Source organism: Cryptomeria japonica, chromosome 7 (genome assembly GCF_030272615.1).
Source record: "Cryptomeria japonica chromosome 7, Sugi_1.0, whole genome shotgun sequence".
Taxonomy (NCBI): Eukaryota; Viridiplantae; Streptophyta; class Pinopsida; order Cupressales; family Cupressaceae; genus Cryptomeria; species Cryptomeria japonica.
In genome coordinates this window covers 43,570,031-43,593,437 of record NC_081411.1, presented here as the reverse complement: position 1 = coordinate 43,593,437, position 23,407 = coordinate 43,570,031, and the positions used below count along the sequence as shown (strand labels likewise).

General features: G+C 36.3%; 1 protein-coding gene across 1 annotated transcript; it reads right to left on the bottom strand.

Annotated features, from left to right (window-relative positions):
- Positions 1 to 2,017: 2,017 nt before the first annotated feature.
- On the bottom strand, positions 2,018 to 23,240 carry LOC131056209 (disease resistance protein Roq1). The gene is made up of 7 exons (XM_059208161.1): positions 22,716 to 23,240; positions 22,432 to 22,509; positions 21,187 to 22,206; positions 19,896 to 21,101; positions 19,485 to 19,700; positions 2,678 to 2,728; positions 2,018 to 2,266 (listed from the first exon to the last, which is right to left on the bottom strand). The coding sequence occupies exons 1-7, from the start codon at positions 23,238 to 23,240 to the stop codon at positions 2,018 to 2,020; spliced, it is 3,345 nt and encodes a 1,114-aa protein (XP_059064144.1).
- Between the last annotated feature and the right edge of the window lie 167 nt (positions 23,241 to 23,407).

Sequence of the window (23,407 nt, the reverse complement as noted above, 5' to 3'; positions counted from 1 at the left end):
CTACAAAATCACTCGAAGGTGTCTACATCATCATACAAAAATAGTACAAAAAACTGATACATAGGGAGCCCTCTAAGGCTATGATGAATTCTCTCGGATCCAACTAGCCTCGACGAAGTCTGAGCCCTGGAAGTCGCCACCCTAGGATCATCTCTCCTACCCCCTCTATCTAGTGGTGATGAAGGACCCATGACCCCACCACTAGATGCATGTATCCTGTCTCTCCTTCCAATGGTCATCGTAGTCCAAAATGCTCTCCGGAAGCTCCTAGCCTACTAATTTGGTGACACCACTCCATAATACAAGTCTCTCTAGTAGGCTATCTCCTCCCCTACCCATAGAAAATAGGTGTATCTAGTCCCTATGTCCCCTTCTGCTCGTCCCCTACCCTTAGTGTTGTCTGAGCCTTGGTGTAGCGGTGAATAGCCTAATCTCTCTCCCGCTTAGTATCCCTTAGCTCTCTCCCAAGCCTAGCCGCATCCCTCTCCAGATCCTGGATCTCATCTACCTGTCTCTGGCAGATCTCTCTCAAGGATAGTATCATATCCTTCTCTCCTCCCTCCTCCTCCTGCCCCTGCTCTTGTCCCTACTCCTATCCCTATCCCTATCCCTGTCCTCATACTTGTCTGGGAACCTATGCTGCTAGCACCTGAAAAGGAAATCCAACTCTACTCCTGACTACATGAGCCTATCTCTTCTCTGCTCCATCTCTCCTATGAGCTGCTCTCCTCTCTGCCACTGTGCCCCACCTCTGCCATCGGCCTTTGCCTCCACCATCCCCCTCTATTGGCTCCCCTGGATCTGTCAGTCATGGAAACGGATGCTCTGTCCAATATGCATTGTACTCCACATCCATCCCTGCATCCTCCACCTCTACCCAAATATCCCAAGGCATGGGAACCATCTCCTACATCTGTGTCACTGCCTGATCATAAGATAGTAATGGACCCAAATGTACCCAATCTCTCACTGTGTGTGCATACATTCCTGACCCCTATGGAATCCATTGTATCCTATCGAACTACCTACATACCTATTCAATCAACTGTCTCTTAATAATATGTGGTATCCTTTCAATTAGATACCTACTCTTGAATACATATGGTAGCTCCACTATGTCATCCTCCCACTCCTTGCAATCTCAGCAAGGCCTCCATATCACACTGTCTACCTCATCAATCACTCGACACCAATACTCTAGCCTCCCAATATGTGGCTGGGAAGTAATCATATCATACAAATGCACATAACTACGCCCATGTCCCCTGCCTCTAAAGTGTATTGGTCATGTCATCGAAAGATGCTCATATGCCCATACTTGCAGTAATGTCACTCTGTATCCCAATCCTGCTGATCTGTGATATACAAACTGATGCAACTCATAATACAAGTGTGCCAACAGACACAAACCCCATGCAAACCTGGTGTGCTCAATCACCAATGTCTAAAGATTCATCCCCCATCCCACAACCAACCCTCGTGTCACCCTGTCTGCACAAAAGAACCCACTAGTCACTCTTGCAGCACTGCCGGTAGAGAAAATTTTGAACCTACCATAGTATCCCAAGCCATGTGTCCTACGCTCATCTCTAGTCCTGGATCTTGGAATACTCATCTCAGTGCATCCCTGTCTCCCTCTCGATCGTAAGGAACCAACTCCCTAATGATCGGTATCCGTAGTATCCTGTATACATCCTCCAAGGTGTCTATCATCTCACCCTTTCCTTAGTGCTATCTCAGCCTCCATGTAGCGCTGAATAACCTAATCTCTCTCCAGCTTAGTATCCCTCAGCTCTCTCTTGAGCCTAGCTGCATCCCTCTCTAGATCTTGGATCTCATCTACCTGTCCCTAATAGATCTCTCTCAAGGATAGTAGCATATCCTCCTCCTCTCCTCCCTCCTCCTCCTCCTGCCCCTACTTCTATCCCTATCCCTGTCCCTGTCCCCATACTTGTCTGGGAACCTGTGCTGCTGGCACCTGAAAAGGCAATCCACCTCTACCCTTGACTACATGAGCCTACCTCTTCTCTCCTTCATCTCTCCTATGAGCCGCTCTCCTCTCTGCCACTATGCCCCACCTTTGTTGTAGTCCTTTGCCTCCACCATCTCCACTATCATCTCTATCATCTCCACCATCCCCCTCTATCGACTCCCCTTGATCCACCAGCCATGGAAATAGATGTTCTGCCCAATATGCACTGTACTCCACATCCATCCCTGCATCTTCCACCTCTGCCCAAATATCCCAAGGCATGGGAACCATCTCCTGCATCTATGTCACTGCTTGATCATAAGACAGTAATAGACCTAAATGTACCTGATCTCTCACTGTGCATACATACATTCCTGACCCCTATGGCATCCATTGTATCCTTTTGAATTGCCTGCATACTCGGTCAATCAACTATCTCTCAATAATATACGATGTCCTCTCAATTACATACCTACTCCTAAATACATATGATAGCTCCATTGTGTCATCCTCCCACTCCTCGCAATATCAGTAAGGCCTCCATATCACACTGTCTACCTCATTAATCACTCAACGGCAATACTCTAGCCTCCCAATCTATGGCTAGGAAGTAATCATTTCATACAAATGCACATAACTACGCCCATGTCCCCTGCCTCTAAAGTGTATTGGTCATGTCACCGAAAGATGCTCATATGCACATACCTGCAGTAATGTCACTCTACATCCCAATCCTGCTGATATGTGATATACAAACTGATGCAACTCATAATACAAGTGTGCCAACAGACATAAACCCCATGCAAACCTGGTGTGCTCAATCACCAATGTCTCAAGAGTCATCGCCCATCCCACAACCAACCCTTGTGTCGCCCTGTCTGGACAAAGGAACCCAGTGATCACTCCTGCCAGTACCGCCGGTAGAGACAATCTTGTACCTGCCATAGTATCCCAAGCCATGTGTCCTGCCCTCATCTCTAGTCCTGGATCTTGGAATACTCATCTCAGTGCATCCCTGTCTCCCTCTCGATCATAAGGAACCAACTCCCTAATGATCGGTATCCACAGTATTCTGTATACATCCTCCAAGGTGACTGTCATCTCACCCATCGACAAATGAAATGTGCATGTCTCTGAGTGCCATCTCTTAGCTAATGTAGTCAGCAATCCCATGTTCACCTGAAACTTAGGCATATACATAATGTATTGCAAGCCCATAGCCTCAACTGCTGCTCTATCCTCAAATATCATATCTACTCATAATCCCAGTGTTGAAGGGAATCTCTCCCATGACACTAGCATAGGTAGGTCCTCCTATAGTCAAGCAAATCAACTGTGTCAATCCTAGTAGTACTCCCTGTTCATCACAAAGTGCTGCTCTTTTATCCTAATTCTTATATCTATCATATGGCACTCTATCCTAGTAGTACTCCCTGTTCATCACAAAGTGTTGCTTTTTAATCCTAGTGCTTCTATCTATCATATGACACTTTATCCTAGTAGTACTCCCTATTCATCACAAAGTGTTGCTTTTATCTTATCTTTTAGGGCACCTACTTGAGTGCATCATTTTGAGTAGCTTATCCAATTGCCAACATATGTTCTATCACATAATTTTCAATTTCAGCCTAATCCAATTGGCAATGTATGTTCTATCATAAAATTATCAATTTCTATGGTACTCCCTATTCATCACAAAGTGCCTCGCTCTATCCTATCCTAGGGCTTCTGTTTCTACATTTCACAGATGCACCTGAAACACACGAACGTGCCTTTGTTATGCATAAACATGTCTACCCTACATAGACATGCATGCACTTCACAAACGTGCTTGCATCTGATATAGACGGTTTTCCAATCACATATGCGGTTACATCCTACCCAAACATGCCTTCCCATATTTTGACCTGCTTGACATTTTTTGCAACATACCTAATATGCATTTATTGACATACCTAACATGCATTTATGACAACAATTAATGCAACAAGGTACAAGGAGGTTTTGTGGTACTCACCGACTCTCCTACATCTATTGGTCTTTGATATCAGCGAACACGATTGAATCTGTGCACCAATGCCATCGTTGTTGACTGCTCTTTGCTCTTTTGACACTTTGATCTCTTAGATGTGTGGATGACAATGAGGATTTTTTCCCTCGTATTATATCTTATAGATTGCCCTAGCCATAGTCTCCTGAATCAGTCTTCTTTATCTCATGATTTTGTCACTCTATCCTATCTTGTCAGTCCTTTCGAGCCTTTCTTTCTTATTGAGAGATTGTCTGCAATCTTTTCAGACATTTTTATCCAATCTCTTAAGGGGGCATATCATTCCCTTCTTGGGGCAACTTTGTATCAATTCATCTTATCTTCTTTGAAACAACGCGACAAGCTGCATTGTCTCAAAGAGGGGCAAAATGTAAACACCTAAAATTGTCTTGTCTAATTAAATAAATATTTTATTTATTTAATTATTTTATCCTAATTCTTCTATTAATTAAATGAATCTTTATTTATTTAATTAATTCATTAATCCCCTTCTAAGCCTTTCCTCATTTAAATAAATACTTTTATTTATTTAAATAGTCCTTTTTCATAAATTAAATAAATATTTTATTTATTTATTTGATCCCATTTATTTTATTAATTAAATGAATATTTATTTATTTAATTAATTCATTAGCCTTTTCTACCTATGACACATGTCATTCATCTCTTAATTCCTACACTACCTACTCTCTTATTATTTTCTTATTTCTTTTACCTACCCTTTAATCTTAGCCGACCATCTATCTTTTACACCTCTCAATCTTATCCCTCCATTTCTTATAGTGTCTTCTATATAAGAGGATGATTCCTTCATTATCAATCCTCCTAGCACTCCCAAACACTTCTAGCATTCAAACTTTCATATGCAATCAAGCCTACTTGCAACCACATTTCCGTTCTTTGTTGAGCTCTTGTGCACACATAAAATCTGAGAGCAAATATATCAAGCAAGATCAATAGAGATAGGAAGAATGGAGATTCAAACCCTATTGGACATGTGATGGTATCATCTTTATGATTTTGTTGATTTTCATTGTCTTAGGCAATCTTCATGTGTTATGGTGGATCTTTGTTGTCATTAGGCTAGGGTTTTATGGTTGAATCTATTTAGTCTTTCAATATTATTGTTTCCATTATCCACTTTCACCATAAACACATTGTAGTATTTAATATTTATTTGATTATTTAACCATCAATCAATAATTAATTAAATTAATATTTAATTAATTCATCTTAACCCTCCTCTCTTATTAATTAAATAAATTATTGAATTTATTTGATTTAATTCACTTAACCAAATTCAGACCATTAATTAAATAAATAAATCATATTTGTTTAATTAAATCTTCTCTCACATTTAAATAAATTAATATTTATTTAAATCCCCCAAAATCCCATCTCTCACATTTAAATAAATTAACATTTATATAAATCACCTTTATCCTCCACCCACTTGTATTTTCCTACAAATGCAAGTTGTACAACTATTTTAAATAAATAAATTATTTATTTAATATCCTATTTATCCTCACCCACTTGAAACCTTTAATGGTTTCCCTTAAAGTCTTCAAACTTAATGGCTTCCTTCTAAAGTCTTCTCAGGCCTTTCTTGGCTTCCCTTAAAGTCTTCAAACTTAATGGCTTCCTTCTAGAGTCTTCTCAAGCCTTTAATGGTTTCCCTTAAAGTCTTCAAATTCAATGGCTTCCTTCTAAAGTCTTCTTAAGCCTTTAATGGTTTCCCTTAAAGTCTTCAAGCATTTAAATGCTTTATCTTCCTTTTTCTCATGTAAATAAATTAAGATTTATTTAAATAAAATCCAAAATTCACATTCACATTTAAATAAATTAATATTTATTTAAATATCTATCAAAATGCAAATTACACCATTTAATTGAAATAAATGATTTTATTTTAATTGAAAATCCCAAAATTCCTTCCACTTGCATTCTCCTACAAAATCCACTTGCATGCCTAAATCCCTTCTAGATTCTTCTAACTCCTTCTAATTAGCCTAATCTTATCCTAATCATTGTCACATTCCTAAATAAAAGGAAGTCACTCCTCAAAAACGTCCAAAGTCTTCAATAACCATTAAAGGATTTATGTCTTCAAATGGTTAACCTCTAAAGTCTTCCAAACCATTAAAGACTCTTACATTACCATTTATGGTTAACTCACCTTTTACCTATGGTTAGAGACTTTCCTCTAACTTAACCATCCTTTTGACTCATGGGTCTCTTCAAAGCATTTATTTCTTTGACTAAGGTAACCATTTAACCCTTGCACATTCATTTATCCCTTGGATAAAAGGAATATCCATTAACCTAACCCTAACCCAACCCCCTAGGGTAACCATCATGTCCCCTCAAGCATTTAATGCTCCTTATCTTTCCTCTCAAACCTCCTCATGGTGATATTTGTCAACATGGGATTGGGTTGAAAGTCTCACATGGATTGAATATCTTTCAATCCTAACCCTTGTTAAGATTTCTCAATCTTAACCCTTCATTTCCCCATTTCTTCTATAAATAGAACCCCTCTCCTAAAGAAAATAAGGAAGCATTAGATTATTGTTGTTATACTGGTATTAGCATAGAGATTTTTCATAGCATCACTATCTACACTTGCATAGATTTTGCTTATCATATTCAACCATCTTGAATCTCCATATGACATCCATGACTAGTGCTAAAAGCTGAGAGCTACACTCATGTGGAACTTGGAGAGGAGAGGAACAAAGGAGGAGAAACTATGAGCATCTTGATTAGGATTTGGAGGAGTATAGTTTATCTATTCTATGTTTGTATGATTTCTATTTCATGCTTAATATCTCTCTTGATATGCTTGTTTAGGATAATCTTTTGTTGCTAACACTAACGTTTGTTTCTTGTGCTCTTGTGTGTGTTGCCATCAAATAGATTCTCTAATCCTTTTTTGCAGAGCATCACACATAATATTGAGTCTGATTCTGATCAAGAGGATGAATAACCTATTATACAATTGGCATGAAGGAGAGTTGAGAAAAAGAAAAGAAAGAAATCTGTTCAACTTGGGAAACACTCACAGGTGCTTGAACAAGAACAGGTGGATCCTATGGATGTGGATGAGTAAAATCTATCAGAGAAGCAATCGGTTGAAGGGGAGAGAGAACAAGATGAGCCTAATGATGAACATGATGAAAGATTGGTTTTAACTCCTGAGGACCAAGAAAATTTGTTGAAGGAAATAACAGTTGAAGGAGGATTGAAAGAGACATATAAAGATGATAAAGGGTTTGAATAAGAAGTGAGTGAGAGGTAAGGAGAGTTGCATAAACAACAACAATTAAATTTTGATATGGCTCTCCAAACAAACCAATCTCAACAGAGTTCTTCAACCCAAGATGTTCAATTTCCCGAGCAAGAAGAGGATAAAGGTAAGAGTCAAGAGGAAGAGAAAGATGAAGGAGAAGAACAATTATGATAGGTGCACAAGGTGACTGTGGAGATCATAGAACATGAAGGTGATAAGGATGAAGACACACCACAGTGGTTAAGCTTCACCTTTGAGAAGAAGAAGAAAGTAGTAACACCAAAAATCACTTTGTAGCAAGCAATCACTGAATAGCCAAGGAAAACAAAGAAGGCGAAGACCATACATCATTTGTCTAGAACTAGTTATGGTGAGGTGATTGCCAATATTGTAGCTCCTATACAAGTTGAAGGGGAAACCTCCCCGAAATACCAGGTTTCACAAGTTAGATTGGGTAATAGACCGAGTGGGGAGAATTGGATACTTTGGAATTTGCCACCAGTGCAGTAAGGAGCAGAATAGAGAAAGAAAACGGTTCTCAGGTAGAAGCTAAAGAATAATTGTAACAATATAATAAACTAATTGTAGAAATGGGCAAGCCATTGGATGTATGTGTAGATGATAGTTTACCTTCGACTTCATCGCTTTCAGAAGGTGATGTGAGAACACTCATTAAAGTGAGAAAGGTGGTCGCACCTACAAAAACTTGGTGTAATGGTGGGTCCAATTTATAGATGTGTAAGCTCACCAAACATGGATAACAATTATTCTTTTTAAGTATCAAATCCAAAATGTGATCTAATATGAGACAAAAAAATTAGTTTTAAAAATTACTCTTTCTTCAACATACATCCTACAACAAATGATTAGTAGTTTTTCTTTTGTTTTTTTTTTAATCTTTGACAAGTGTAAAAGATGCAAAACCAAAGAGGATTAGTAAAATCTGAAAATGACAATACTTATGGTGGAGACGTTTAAGTGTAGGTGTAGATGGTGAAACTTTTGTGCAATCGTTGATTTAGCCTCTACACAAAGTCAAATTTAAAAAGCCATATTTTTACAAAAATAAGAAAAATAGAAAAAATTCTGAAAATTCGTAAAGTAGAAATGTCAATTTATAAGCACTCTCATCATTTGCACAAACATCGATTGATGTTCTACAAAAAAAAAATAGTAATAAAATTCAAAAAATGTACTATTTCAAAAAAAAAGTGGCAAATGTTTTGATTCACAAAAATAAAAGTGACAACATGAAATATTTTTTTTTTTGTTTTTATAACAATATATGGTTTTTTTGTTTTCAATAAGAAATATTGCACATAAATATGTCAAATAGAGATGTTGATTTCTCTGGGCAATGATGTTGAAACCATGTTACAAACGTTGATCTATAGACAAAGACGTTAAAACTCAGGATTTGCAAAAGAACAGAGTTAGTTCCAAGCAGACACATCATTTCTATTGTGCAAATGTTGATGCACAAGCACACACATCAAATCAAGGTAGGGACGTTGATCCATGACCTGTGAAAACCTTCACAAAAACTAGCAAAAATATTAAATTAAAGGGATTTGGGGTCCCACCAGGCATGCCAAAATGAAGTGTATAAAATGGTAAAGGGTTAAATGCATAAACTAAACATGAAATAAAATAAAATAATTTAAACTAAAAAATAACCTTTATACCTTCTTTCTCTTTTTCTTTGATTGAGCTTGAAGTGGCATGTGCCCAATGCTCCACTTGATTTGCTCCTAGGAAGAGCAATTTGTGGATTGCTCTCCAGTACTCAATAAAAGTGATTTGGACTCAGACTTGGGTTGGATGATTAAGTGTGATGAAATTTGGGCATTATGAGGGTATGATAGTGTTGGTATCCAAGAACACTGAGAGGGGGGGGGGGGGGGGTGAATCAGTGTTCTACCGGTATGATCAATTTTAACCTTATTAAAGCATGCATACACCAACCGGTATACCGATACATATAGAATTGAAAGAAGTAAAGCAACCAATAAGCCAATCAAATAAATGAATACCATAAAACACAAAATTATATGTGAAAAACCTCAAAGAGGAAAAACCACAGTGGGATTTATGACCCACAATATCAATCCACTCACCATATGAAGAGATATTACAAAATATAGGGGCTTGTACTTGCAGGAAGTCTTACAGCCTAAAGCACACTGCTCAATCACAAAAGGAGCCTCACTGACTATATATAAATCCAAACTACAATCCACATAAATGAATGAAGTACTAAGATAACATCTTCTATGCCAGAATATAGTTCCGATTAAGCTCTGTCTGTTCCAGTTTGAAACCCTAAACCCTTGACCGAAATAACCCTTTACAAAAATATCCTCTCATACATAATCTCTCTCATATATTTTGCATCTTCTATCCATCCATATTTGCATCCTTATCATCATCTACATATATCAAAATTATCTAATGCAACTGACCTATATACCCTATACAATTTATCATGCTTTATGTCAGCTTAAAATAATAATTACAATATCAATATATATGTCGGCTAGATAACATAAATACATGAATATAAAAAACAATTGTCGATGCCAGATCCAAAAGATGTTAGCCTCCAATATCGATAACCTAATTCTAAACCATGTCATCCCACATTACTGATAACCAAATAAATCCTTCCATCCCGCCAGTGTCGGTGTCGATGTTGGTGTCAGTGCCAGTGAAGTGTCTATGAAGTGCTTACTGGTACACAATTGAACCAAAACATGAAGCTAGAACAAGATACCATGTTGTCATAAATCAAAACATAGTAAAACCAACCAATTGAGTGTCAATTGCCAACAATCTCCCCCTTTGACATTGATGGCAACACTCATGTGAAAAATGATCATGGTTTCATTTGCCGATTTCATCTCGAACCTACTCCTCTTGAGTTGAATATCCATCAATAGAAAACACTCCACACTTCCATAGTTCTCCATCTATATACTTCCCCTAATGTATAAAATTCCCTTTTTTTCTTTTTCACATCAATAACTCTCCCCCTTTGACATCAATTCCATCATAAATTCCAAAAAGAATACCAAAAATCCAAAATTGGGATGAAGAATGAAAAGACTGTAGAATGAATATCCCAAAAATACCTTATCGAAGCTTAATATATTTAAAAATATCCGGATATGCCTTCTCCAATAGCTCAAGATAAGAATCCCAACCAGATTTAAAAGTGTTGAAAATAGATACAAGTTTATTTATCATATGGGCGAATGACTCTTTCTCATTTAAGTCTACCGGTGTGGGCTTACAAACCATATCTATACACTCCTTGTTATGTACACTGAGTGAATCCAACTTGGGACTCACCAAACCTCTAAGACTTTTGGCTCTTCTTATGATTTTGTCTTTTTCTTTCTCAAGAGTAGAAACTTGGGCTTCCAAAACCAAAATCTGACCATCAATGGATGTAGTCAATGAAGTTAATCCATCAAAAGAATTGGCTATACTTGCAATTTTCTCCTAAGATTCCTTAATCTTCTTATCCAAACTAAATGTAAGAAAATTTGTGTTACAACATACTCTGTAAATATTTGTACACTGCTTTAAAGAATTATCTATCAGTTTCAACTTATCATTTATTTCCTTCCTTTTAGACTCAATCATTTGATCAAATCTAGCTCTCTTTGCTAGTGTGAACCTCTCCAGTGCTTGTCGGTTTAATATCTACTGCAAGGATTGAAAATCCTTTGAAATGTGCTCAGTGATTGTCTTGAGCTTGCCGGATGGGCTCGCTTCTCTATCAAACTTGCACTCCGGGACTAGTCTATGCAAAACTGTGATAGACTAATCAATAATCCCTTTACCCATAGATCCCTCCATCATTTTCTATGCAACCATCATCATGAGTTTAGTAGAACTCATCTCGGTTATGCTTTTATTTTCAACCTGTGAGGTGTCAATTGACAACAATGATGGACTCACTACCGGTTCCCTGACAGATTCCCCTTTCTTCTTTTCTAATGATTTAACCTTTATAGTTTCCTCACTTGCACTGGTGGCTTCGCCACTTGGTACAGTCTCAGTAACTGTCGATTCCTCCGTAGGAACTATAACCTCATCCTGTACATTTGTATTTGGAGGACTGTTGTCCTCAACATTAGTATCCTATACACTATCAACCTTTACACTCTTTGTATTTGCCTATACATTTGTATCTACCGGGGGCTTAATTTCCACTATCTTAATGTTTTTCAAAATTGAGGATGAATTACCCATAGTACCCTTTCCTTTTCCTTCAACTGGGACATCTGCAATATTTGTTTTTGATTATGGTGAAGTATAAAAGCCACGGTTCTCTTCAAAGAACTTAACCCATGCCTTGTGGGTCTCCTTGACTATCTTATTTACTCTACCTAATATAAGACTGATTATTCTATGTTCATTGTTAAAGATTTTCCTATCTACCACCTCAAGTGTCTTATCCATCTCCTTTGGAGCAATAGAAACCCAAACAAATAACAACTCTTGAATCTTTATATGCTTGTCTTCTTGCATTACTGATAGTCTCCTAGCATCTAACATGTCATACAATTCTGTCAGTATTTGGTTTTCAATTTCTATCAAGGCTTTCTTATAATATCCAAATATAACAATAATGCTTCCTCTACCTCTCTTTGTTCATCATCTTCTAAATGTTCATAATAAAATTGTACATTCTTTAACATACCATCTTTAGTAATCATATCAACTAACTCTGCACAAGTCTTTGGTGGAATGATAGTTACATTACTAGATTCAATTGCCAGATCAATGTCACCCTTCTTCTTCCTTCTTCCAGTACCGGATGGAGCTGAAAGTGTTTCTTTTGGAGCTCATTTAGATGTACCAGTTACTTGAATGTAACTTTCCTTACCAGTTTATTTTTAGCCTCTACCTTGGTTTATTCTGTTTTCTTCCTTATTACCCTTTTGAATGCCAGGGGTGTGTCATATTCAGATGCAGATTCTGCTGCAATGGGCTCAATGAATACTTCTGGTTCTTTTCTCTTCCTGGCTTTCTCTGGGACAACATCAATCAATGCTTTGATGTCCTATGAAACCTTTTCAACCAATTTACTTGCCTTTCCTTCTTTCTTCTCTCTCTTCTTCCAATTGAACTTAGTTTCAACCTCTTGTGTCTTCTACTTAGCAGTACCATAGGGTTTCTCAACTTCATCAATAGGTGCATCAATCAACATCTTTGCATAAGCATCTAAAATCTATGTATCAACTTCATAACCCATCTCCTCAATCCAGATCTTCTAGGGTTTGATCGCTTCCATGAGTGTTTCATCTTTCTTTACCATGAAGCATATGTTAGTTGAGTATTTCTCAACAATGTTCTTAGGAATCCTTTCTCTAGATTTCACATCCTTCTGGAATTCCTTAAAATAACTCCATAATTTGTCATCTCTTTGACTACCTAATTTAGCAATTGACTGTTTTAGTTGCCTCCCTACTGGGATATCAAATGCCCATTGTCTCTTCCTAAAATCAAGAGTCTCATTGATAAAAAATAGAATTCAACATACAATTAGGTTATCATACTAGAAAGTCCCTTTCTTTTCTCCTTTAATCTTTTCTAGGTTTATCAATAGTTCATCTAACATCCAACCACATAGATCCAATTTCTCATTTTCTCTCATCATCTTATAAGTTGTGAAAATGTAGGAGCTAGAAATAGAATTTAGTTGATTTGATTGAGTTACCTTGTAACTGATGACCATGCTACCAAATCTGATGTCTGTGTCGGTGATAGTACTGATTCTGATAGATCACATGTTTGAAGTTGCACCGGTAATCTTGTTGACATGATCATTAGAAACCTTCTTATCCGGATGTTGCCCAACCTATGGTAAACCGGTGATTGCCTTGATATCCTCCTTTGTAATCTTATATGGTCTATCTAACCAAATAAAATCTCCATGCACTCTACTCAAAACATACCTAACGATTTCATCTTTGAATTCTAGAAAGTCCAGAATGTCGGTAAACCCTAAATCCTCAATGTGCTTGTACTCGAGGGCTTAATATTTCCATAATCTCCCATTAGCTCATTCATGTACATGCTCTTGATATTAGTCACTCCCAAATCCTCAATGTGATAGTGAATGTAAGCTCTTACATATTTGACATATACAACTCCTTCTGAGACATGAGAAAAAGTGCCAACCAAATCATCCAGGGTAGCCACATGCAGATGTTGCTTGAAATTTGGTCTGGGATGGTCTTTAACCTCAACAATAGTCAGATTTGCAATAAAGATAGGTACAAATGATGATCCCACTTCCATGATTGAAGATAAACACATATGAATCACTGCCAGTGAAAAACCCTAAAGACTTCTTCCAATCGCTGGTGAAATCGCTCAAGAAGATATCTGATCGCACTGAATTGCCCTTAATCGCTCTGATCGCTCTTAATCACTTTGAATGCAAGGTGATAAAAAATGAAGTAGATTCAACCTTTTATCCATCAATGACTTCTAGTGGAAGATACTAGATCCCGATCAAACATCTCCAATGTCTGGAACATTTTCCATTACCTCTTCCTGGGACATATGCAACATCTTCATAAATTTTTGCCTACCCCTAAGGTATCTGCCTTAGTTACCGGATGAGCTTCCTGTTGGCGCAGTAGCAACTTCCTCAGCTGGATAAGTAACCGGTGCATTCCCATCTACACATTGTTCTTCTAACTTCTTGACCCATTTCTGGGTATGATCTTGTCGAATTTCATTAACCTTTTCTTTCCCTTTCTCATTTGATCCTCCATTACCAATCGGTAGATTTTTGCTTCTACAAAATTTAGCAATATGTCCAACCTCATTACATGCATAACATGTAACATTGTTCTTTTGAATTGCTTTGCTAAAACTGGTATAATTTCTTGACCTGCACTGATTAGCCATATGTCCAAATTTTCCACATGGATAACATTTTACATTCATTCTACAATCTTTTGATTTATGACCATTCTTATTGCATTTAGAACATTAATCGAGAGCAGAATTATTGTTCTAATTTGCTCTGTTTCTACATTGCCTAGCCATGTGACCAAATTTATTCCAAACAAAACATCTACCATTAAATTCATAAGCATTGAACTGCCTTACCGGTGCCTTATGGTTTTGGTCTTCATTAGTAGTACCAGAACTATGTCCTTCTTCAAATCCAAGTCCACTGGAATCTCCATTCTGCCTTTGTCTCTTTAATAAATCATCTAGTTGTGTTGAACTAATCTTGAATTTTTCTCTATACTCACTTGCAATAGTTAGATCATCTCTCAGAATTATCATTTGTCTCTCAAGCTCTTGTTCATTACTCTGAGATTGTACTAATCAGTTCTCAACATATCATTCTCATGAACCAACCTACCACATTCTTCAATTTTTTTTTCAAAGATACAACAAGATTTTATTCCTTTTTCTTCTGGTCTTTAATCTCTTTAGACATTCTCATAGTTATAGCTTGCATTTCATTTCTCATGACCATGTTCTCCTGACTCAGCTTCTGACACTAGTCAATTTATTTTGTAATTTTAAGTTCTTCATCCTTTCAACATCATAATCTTCAAGTGTCATCTCAAGTTTCTTTTTCAAACCCATATCCATGGATTCCTGATTCGGGATCTTCCTCAAGCTGTTAAACTTCCTCCGAGGCACAATGCTCTGATACCAATTGTTGGAATCCAAGAACACTGAGAGGTGGGGGTGAATCCGCGTTCTATCGGTATGATCAATTTTAACCTTATTAAAGCATGCATAAACCAACTGGTATACCGGTACATATAGAATTGAAAGAAGTAAAGCAACCAATAAGCCAATCAAATAAATGAATACCATAACACATAGAATTATACGTGGAAAATCTCAAAGGGGAAAAACCATAGTGGGATTTATGACCCACAATAGCAATCCACTGGCCATATGAAGAGATATTACAAAATATAGGGGCTTGCACTTGCAAGAAGGTTTACAACCTAGAGCACACTACTCAATCACAAAAGGAGCCTCATTGACTACATATAAATCCAGACTACAATCCAGAGAAATGAATGAACTACTAAGATAACATCTTCTATGCCTAAATACAGTTCCAGTTAAGCAGTGTCTATTCTGGTCTGAAACCCTAAACCCTTTACCAGAATAACCGTTTACAAAAATTTCCTCTCATACATAATCTCTCTCATATATTTTGCATATGCTATCTATCCATATTCGCATCCTTATCATCATCTACATATATCAAAATGATCTAATCCAATTGACCTATATACCCTATATAATTTATCATGCCTTATATCGGCTTACAAAGATAATTACAATATCAATATATATGTTGGCTAGATAACATAAATACATGAATATCAAAAAAAATTGTTGATGCCAAATCCAAAAGATGTCGGCCTCCAATACCAATAACCTGATTCTAAACCATGTCGGCCTACATTGCCAGTAACCAAAGAAATCCTTCCATCCCGCCAGTGCCGGTGCTAGTGACGTGTTTGTGAAGTGCCTGTCGGTACACAACTGAACCAAAATATGAAGTCAGAACAAGATACCATGTTGCCATCCATGACAACATATTGAAACCAATGAAATTGAGTGTCAATTGCCAACAAATAGATGATTTTTTTATCTCAAATGGATAGCGTAAGAATACAAAAAAGGTGGATTATTTGTGATGAGTGGGAACTCCAATTTATAGATTGGAGGGCCCAAAATGGATGGCCAGGATTGAAAAGAGATGGAGAGCTAGAATTGAAAGAAAGTGGGAGAGGACTTGATAGAGTTTTGGGGAGATCCAAGAGATTTTACATAAAGGCATTTCTTGTATCCACACTTCTCAAGTACATCCGGAAGAGTTCCCCAAGTACCTTGGGAAGAGAGAAAATGAATCTAAAATTCCTTGGGAGGGGACAAGAAGAATTAAAAATTCCCAAATAAGAGGATGTGTGGGAGGAATAAGGGGATAAGGAATTTAAAATTCCTTGGGAAGAGGGAGCATGGGGTTATGCAAGAATTTGACATCCTTGGAAGAGCCAAAGTTGGTGGCATTTAAGGTTTAAAGGATGGGATGGGAAAGCCATTTATAGCAAAGAGTTGTCCATCCCTAATCAAGGTGATTAGGGATGTATAAATGATTAAGGGGAGTGGTTAGGTGGGCTAATGAATGATTAGAGTGCATGTGGACAAGTTAGGAGGATGGGACACGAGGAGAGAGAATGAGTGGAGGAATACAAAATTGGAGAAAAATGCTAATCATGATTAAACTAGGATTAATTAGGCCAAATGATGGGATTAAGGGGGGTGATTTGTAAGAATCAGGGGATTAGTTAATTAATTGGGATTAATTAACTAATTATGATTAGAGAAGAATATTGAAGTTATTGGCTAAGATTGGGAATTGAATTGATTTTAGAAGAATGGGGATTTATATAATCAATTTATAAATTAATTATATGATAGAGGGATAAAATCAATTAAATATTAATTTAACTAATTTTAATTGTCTACACATTCGATGTTTAATTTTTGAACTGACTTTTGTATTTACTAGCTCTATGTTCAAATTTATTGCATGAAAAATAGTTACCATTAAAATGATGAGGAAAACCTAGATAGGGTAGGAGAAGGTCTCCTAAAGTTCTTCAAATTCTAGATTGGACTGAAATCATTCTGGTCTATACTAGGGCCCTTCAATTCATCCTTGACCATTTCCTCTCCTTTGTCTCTTTTGCTAGAAGCCTTAGAGCATTAACCCTTTTGAAGGCCAATTCCACCCTTGTCTTTATTCCACTTTTGAGAACTAAGCATTGCATCAAGCACTTCACTACCAGCTCTAAGTTTTGAAACTCTATCAATTTGATCCTTTGCATCTTTTAGATGATTTTTGATCTCAAATTGATCCTTTGCATAAATTGATAGTGATTAAAATTTACAGACAAAAATATCTTGTAAGTGCATTACATATATGTATCAACTCTATAGTCATTTGCTACATTCCAAACATAGAACCTTCTGTGCCATTCTGACATACACTTATCTGACATACACCTTCCTTATTCTGGAAAAAGACAGAACGCCTCATTCATCATCATAGATATTTATCAGCATATTGTATATAATACTATAGTCATTCATACATCTATGCATAATATCTATATCAACTATACATCAAAATTAACTAGCCAAAACTCTGAAGTCAATAACAACTTCAATTGTATATCTTAGTAAGTTCTTACATGTTCACCCAATCAGATCACTTCCAAACCAATCACCCGGACCACCAACAAGCCAGATCACTTTCGAGCGAACATCTAGACCACCAATCAAATTTGAAATCAATGACAATAAAGACATATATGTGCAACAAAAGAGTCATCTAAAAATAGTCAAAACACCTTACTACTATTTTTAAAAAATAATAATTATACACTCCAAGTGCTTCCTAACTAGAATTTATAGCTTACTTTTTATTATCAAATTTTAACAAATTTGATGTTTTGTTCAATTTTCATATCTATTTATTTAATGTTCTTATTATGGTTATCTATTGGCATGTTCATTGCACAATAAGTGTGAATGCTCGTTAAGACTTAAAAATAAATACAAACTTAAGAGTTAGTTAAAAGTTGATAAGCATGCAAACTTCAAAATAGAACTATATGCATAACCACAAAATAGATAATCTTTTTTCACTAAATATGAAAAATAAAATTCATTTCTAAAAATGATAAATAATAATTTTATAGAAATTAAAAATAATAAATAGATAACAATTATTCTCTTAGAACTCATTTCAAACAAAACCACTCACATTCACCAAAGAATAAAAATTATCAAACCTTTTGTTTACTAAATTTATTGTTTGATATATCTATATTGAAATAAATAATGTTTTTCTTTGCGGTACAAAATAACTTGTAATAATCATTTGATTTGAATGGATTTTTTTTTATCAAGTCCTTAATAGCCCCTATATTTTCGGTGATGTTTCTAGCAGTGGGAGCAATAACCCCTTTTTATTAATATGACACTTACAATCTTAGTTTTGAAAGGGATCCTTAGGCCTAAAACTTTGAATTCCTCAAATGTGACAAAATGAGCAATGTATGATTAAGTGACTCTTTTAAGTCCACCAATCACACAAATATTATTATATTTTTAAATCTTGCAAGAAAACAAGGACTTAATCGAACTTGAAAAGTAATTTGGATTTACAAACAACATGAAGTTGAGACTAAGATAGACTTCATAGCTCTACACATCTTTGTACCTTTCAATTATCAATTATATTCCCACATCCAATATAATTTGCAAATATCCCTTAGGAAGAGGGGGAAGATCATCTAAACACAATCAAAACCTTTTACTACTAGAAATTTTAAACACCTACGGGTTTCAAGTGTTTCCTAGCTACACTTTATAGGTTGCTTTATATTATGAAATTTTAATGAAATATGTATTTTGTTCAATTTTGATATTTATTTATATGATATGGTCAATGTATATACCTATCAATGTGTCCATTGCACAATTAATATGATCACTAATTAAAAAATGAATAAATAATTAAGATGTCAAAAAATTCTAAATAATTGAAATATTGTTAGAATTGTGAAATACAAAATAAAACTATATAAATTACCACAAAATAAATATTTTTATCATTAAATATAAAAAATAAAATTCAATATAGATTTTAATTTTATAAAACTAACAATAATAAATAAATAACATTCATTCTCTTTTTAATAAATGAATCCCCACAAACCAAACCACTCGCATTCACCAAAAAGAACTAAATTCACGATTTATTCATTCCACACAGTTTGAAGAACATTTGAGAGGAGTGCATGTAGACAGTTCCATAAGAAAAAAATTAATAGAAATTTTGAACCTCTATGGACAATTCTCACTGGAAGTGAATACAAAGACGATTCCACTTATGAATGATATATCTTATCAACAATTTTACGTAAGATATGCACAGTTTTGAGCTCTTCATCTTCCTCCAACTTTACACAAAAATGAAAAACCCCCTTCAATATTCCATAATTCCTAAAATCATTTTCAATTTGCTGATAGACATTATGAAAATAGTCATTACCTACCATTGTAATTATCCATTCTCCTTGACGCACCTGAAAAATACTGGTGAGAAATTTATTTATATCCCCTACCAGAGAAGAGCCATCGACCTTTATCACAAAGCATACAATGAATGCACGCAATTTTGGCCTGTCGACACTAGTTAGTGCATAGGCTTCAATTTCAGAAAACGAGAACTGTTTTAAAGTTGACTCTGCTCCATCCACTGCCCTTCCAATCAAAACAGTAGGACGATATGACTGCACATTCTGTAATAAAAGACAAAATACTCTCAGTTCATCCACAGTAATTTCTTTTCAATTACAAATCACTTTACTTACGTAAGTATAGATTATCTTGTAAGAACAGACCAAAAAATCAAAGCTGATGACCAATAATTTAAAAAACGCACTTCAAATTGATATTTACAATTCCCTGATAAAAAGGAGCATTGAAATAATTACCTTCAACTTACGAATGCAACTCCGTATTAGTGCATTGCTGCAATAACAGAAACTAATATAATTTGATACATGCCATTCTTTGACACATGATATGTTCTGCAGCTTCTCACAGTTGTGAATTATAATGCTCTTCAAACAGTTCAGTCTGTCAAGAGGTGGCACCTCCTCAAGCTCAGGACAATCAATAATACTCAACTGTCTAAGCCCAAAGTTACCTGACACACTTTTCAAATTTTGATAACCATCCACTTGAAGACGTTTCAGCTTTCCACATCCATCAATTACAATCCTTTCCAGGCAACCTGGGCCTCTAAAATCTGGCAACTCCTCTAGCATCGGACAGCCCCGAATGTTTAATTCTACAAGCTCTTCGCAACCAAACTGCACTGTTTTCAAATTTTGACAATCATCGAATTCAAAATATTTCACCTTAACATGTGTATCAAATTTAATCCTCTCAAGACACTTCAGACCACGGAGACACAAGCGATCAAACTCTTGCTTCCCACAACTACAAATTTCCAATTCTACAAGCTTACACATTCTGCACACACTTTTCAAAATCTGAAAACCATCCACTTGAAGACATTTGAGCTTTTCACATCCATCGATTATAATCCTCTCTAAGCAACTTGGCACTCTAAAAATGAGCAACTCTTCAAGCTCCGGACAGCCCTGAATGCTTAATGCTACAAGCTCCTCACAGCCAAACTGTATTGTTTTCAAATTTCGACAATCATCCACTTTAAGATATTTTAGCTTTTTACATCCATCAATTATAATCCTCTCCAAGAAACTCGGCCCTCTAAAAACTGGCAATTCTTCAAGCTCCGGACAGCCCTGAATGCTTAATGCTACAAGTTCTTCACAGCCAAACTGTAATGTTTTCAAATTTTGACAATCATCCACTTGAAGACATTTCAGATTTTCACATGTATCAATTATAATCCTCTCCATGAAACTCGGGCCCCTAAAAACTGGCAATTCTTTGAGCTGCGGACAGCCTCGAATGTTAAATTGTAGAAGCTCTTCACAGCCAAACTGTATTGTTTTCAAATTTTGACAATCATCCACTTGAAGACATTTCAGCTTTTCACATCCATCAATTATAATCCTCTCCAATAAACATGGGCCTCTAAAAACTGGCAATTCTTCAAGCTCCGGACAGCCTCGAATGCTAAATTCTACCAGCTCTTCACAGCCAAACTGTATTGTTTTCAAAATTTGACAATCATCCACTTCAAAATATTTCAACTTGACAAGTCTATCAAATTTAATCTTCTCGAGACACTTCAGACCCACTGAGACACAAGTGATCAAACTCATGCTTCCCACAACCACAGATTTCCAATTCTACAAGCTTTGCAAGATTAGATATTCCTAACACACTTTTTGAAATTTGATCACAATCCACTTGAAGAAATTTGAGCTTTCCACATCCATCAATCATAATTCTCTCCAGACAATTCGGGCCTCTAAAAACTGTCAATTCTTCAAGCTCCGGACAGCCCCGAATGTTTAATTCTACAAGTTCTTCACAGCCAAATTGTATTGTTTTCAAATTTTGACAAGCATCCAATTGAAGATATTTGAACTCTCTGCATCCATCAATTATAATCTTTTCCAGGCAACTTGGACCTCTGAAAACTGGCTCAAGCTCAAGCTCCGGACAGCCCTGAATGCTTAATTCAACAAGCTCTTCATAACCAAACTGTATTGTTTTGAAATTTTGACAGCTATCTAATTCAATATATTTCACCTTTACATATTTATCAAATGTCATCCTCTCGAGACATTTCATACCAGAGAGACTCAAGTGATCGAACTCTAGCTTCTCACAATAATAAATATCCAGTTCTACAAGCTTCAGAAGATAAGATATTCCCAGCACACTTTTCAACTTTCTACAGTACCCGATTTTGATCCTTTCAAGACAGCTCGGATGAGCAAGCCTTAGCTCCTCAAGGTCTGGACATTGAGTAATCCTTAATACGACAAGATTTGTAAGATGAGATGTTCCTATCAATCTTGTGAGTTTATTACAATATAGAATAGTAAGTGACTTTAAGCTATTTACACTTCTTAAATTCACTTCCATAAGATTTCCCATGTATTCAAGTGTGATCGAGTCAAGGCTGGGATAGTGAATTCCACTAATTAATATCTTGGACATTAAATATTCACCGCTAATCCCAAGCTTTTCAAGGCTTTCAAAAAATCCATTTTCTAAACTATCTGAAATTCCTGATAAATCTGGAAACTCTTTCAAAGAGTTTTCATAAATCAGCAGCTCTTTCAAGCGGGAAGGTGCCTGAAATTCAAGATAAAATTTGTGTAAAGACTTCAATGATTTAAAAAAAATAGTTCAGATCAGGCAACCATAACATAAGAAATTCCACAATACAGTTTTAAGGGAATTTAATTTTGAACATAGAATATCAAAATACCTCTATGTTATTCTCCCACAACGTTTTGAGCTGTCCAGAATGGATTTCTAGATGATGCAGATTTTGAAGAGGAATTCATGAAGGAATACTTGATTGTTCCGTGGAATTGCCCTCGAGCTTGAGCCATAGCAAGGAAGCTGACGTCTCAACACAATTATCTGATTGGCCTAAAAAGAATATAACTTGAGAACCAATGGAATTGTCAAAAATGGAGTGGAAACACCTCATATTGGTTTTGGTGAGGACATTTTTTAAACCCATTAAAGCCTGCAGACAAAGAAGAATCTCAATTTTCCATTAATATAGCTAGTCACAAGTTAAGATTTGTAATATTACAGTATTACGATGAAATTTGAGAGGATAACAGACATACCGAAGATTTCAGATCTTGAGGACGCCACAGGCGTTGGGGAGGGCTGAGCTCAAGTGCCATTTCTCTTCCCAAGTCCCTCAGGTGGTCATGCATTCTCAATAAAATTACATCTCCCCGAATCTCGTTGATTTCTTCCACAAGGCATTTATCTTTGACTGTCTCCAGTGCATGTTGAGCATTCCATCCTGATGCCTCCCATACTCTTTCGGCCGTACCCTTTGATATGCCCACAAAAAAACAGGCAATATCCATGAAAACCTGTTTTTGTTCATCATCCAATGCCTCAAAGCTTATTTTCAATCTTTGCTTTACATCTCGAGGCAGCATCATTCTAGCTTTAATCAATTTTGACCTCCAATAACTGTGAGCTCTACCATGAACATGCCGGCCGAGAACCTGGAGAGACAGAGGTAACCCTCCACACACGTCTACGAATTCATTAACCAGTGATTCGTACCCAGTACATGGATGGGATTGGCCAAAGGCATGCCAACAGAAGAGTTTCCTCCCGTGGTTTTTATCCATTCCTTTTAAATTATAACCAGCAGTTATCCCTGCGGCAAGAAGCACCCCAACGTCCCGGGTTGTCACAATTACCAGAGCTTTCTTTATGCTAGATTTTTTTAAGATATCCCTTACCAGTAGAGCGTTTAACTGCTGGACATGATCGATATCGTCTACAACAATTAGGA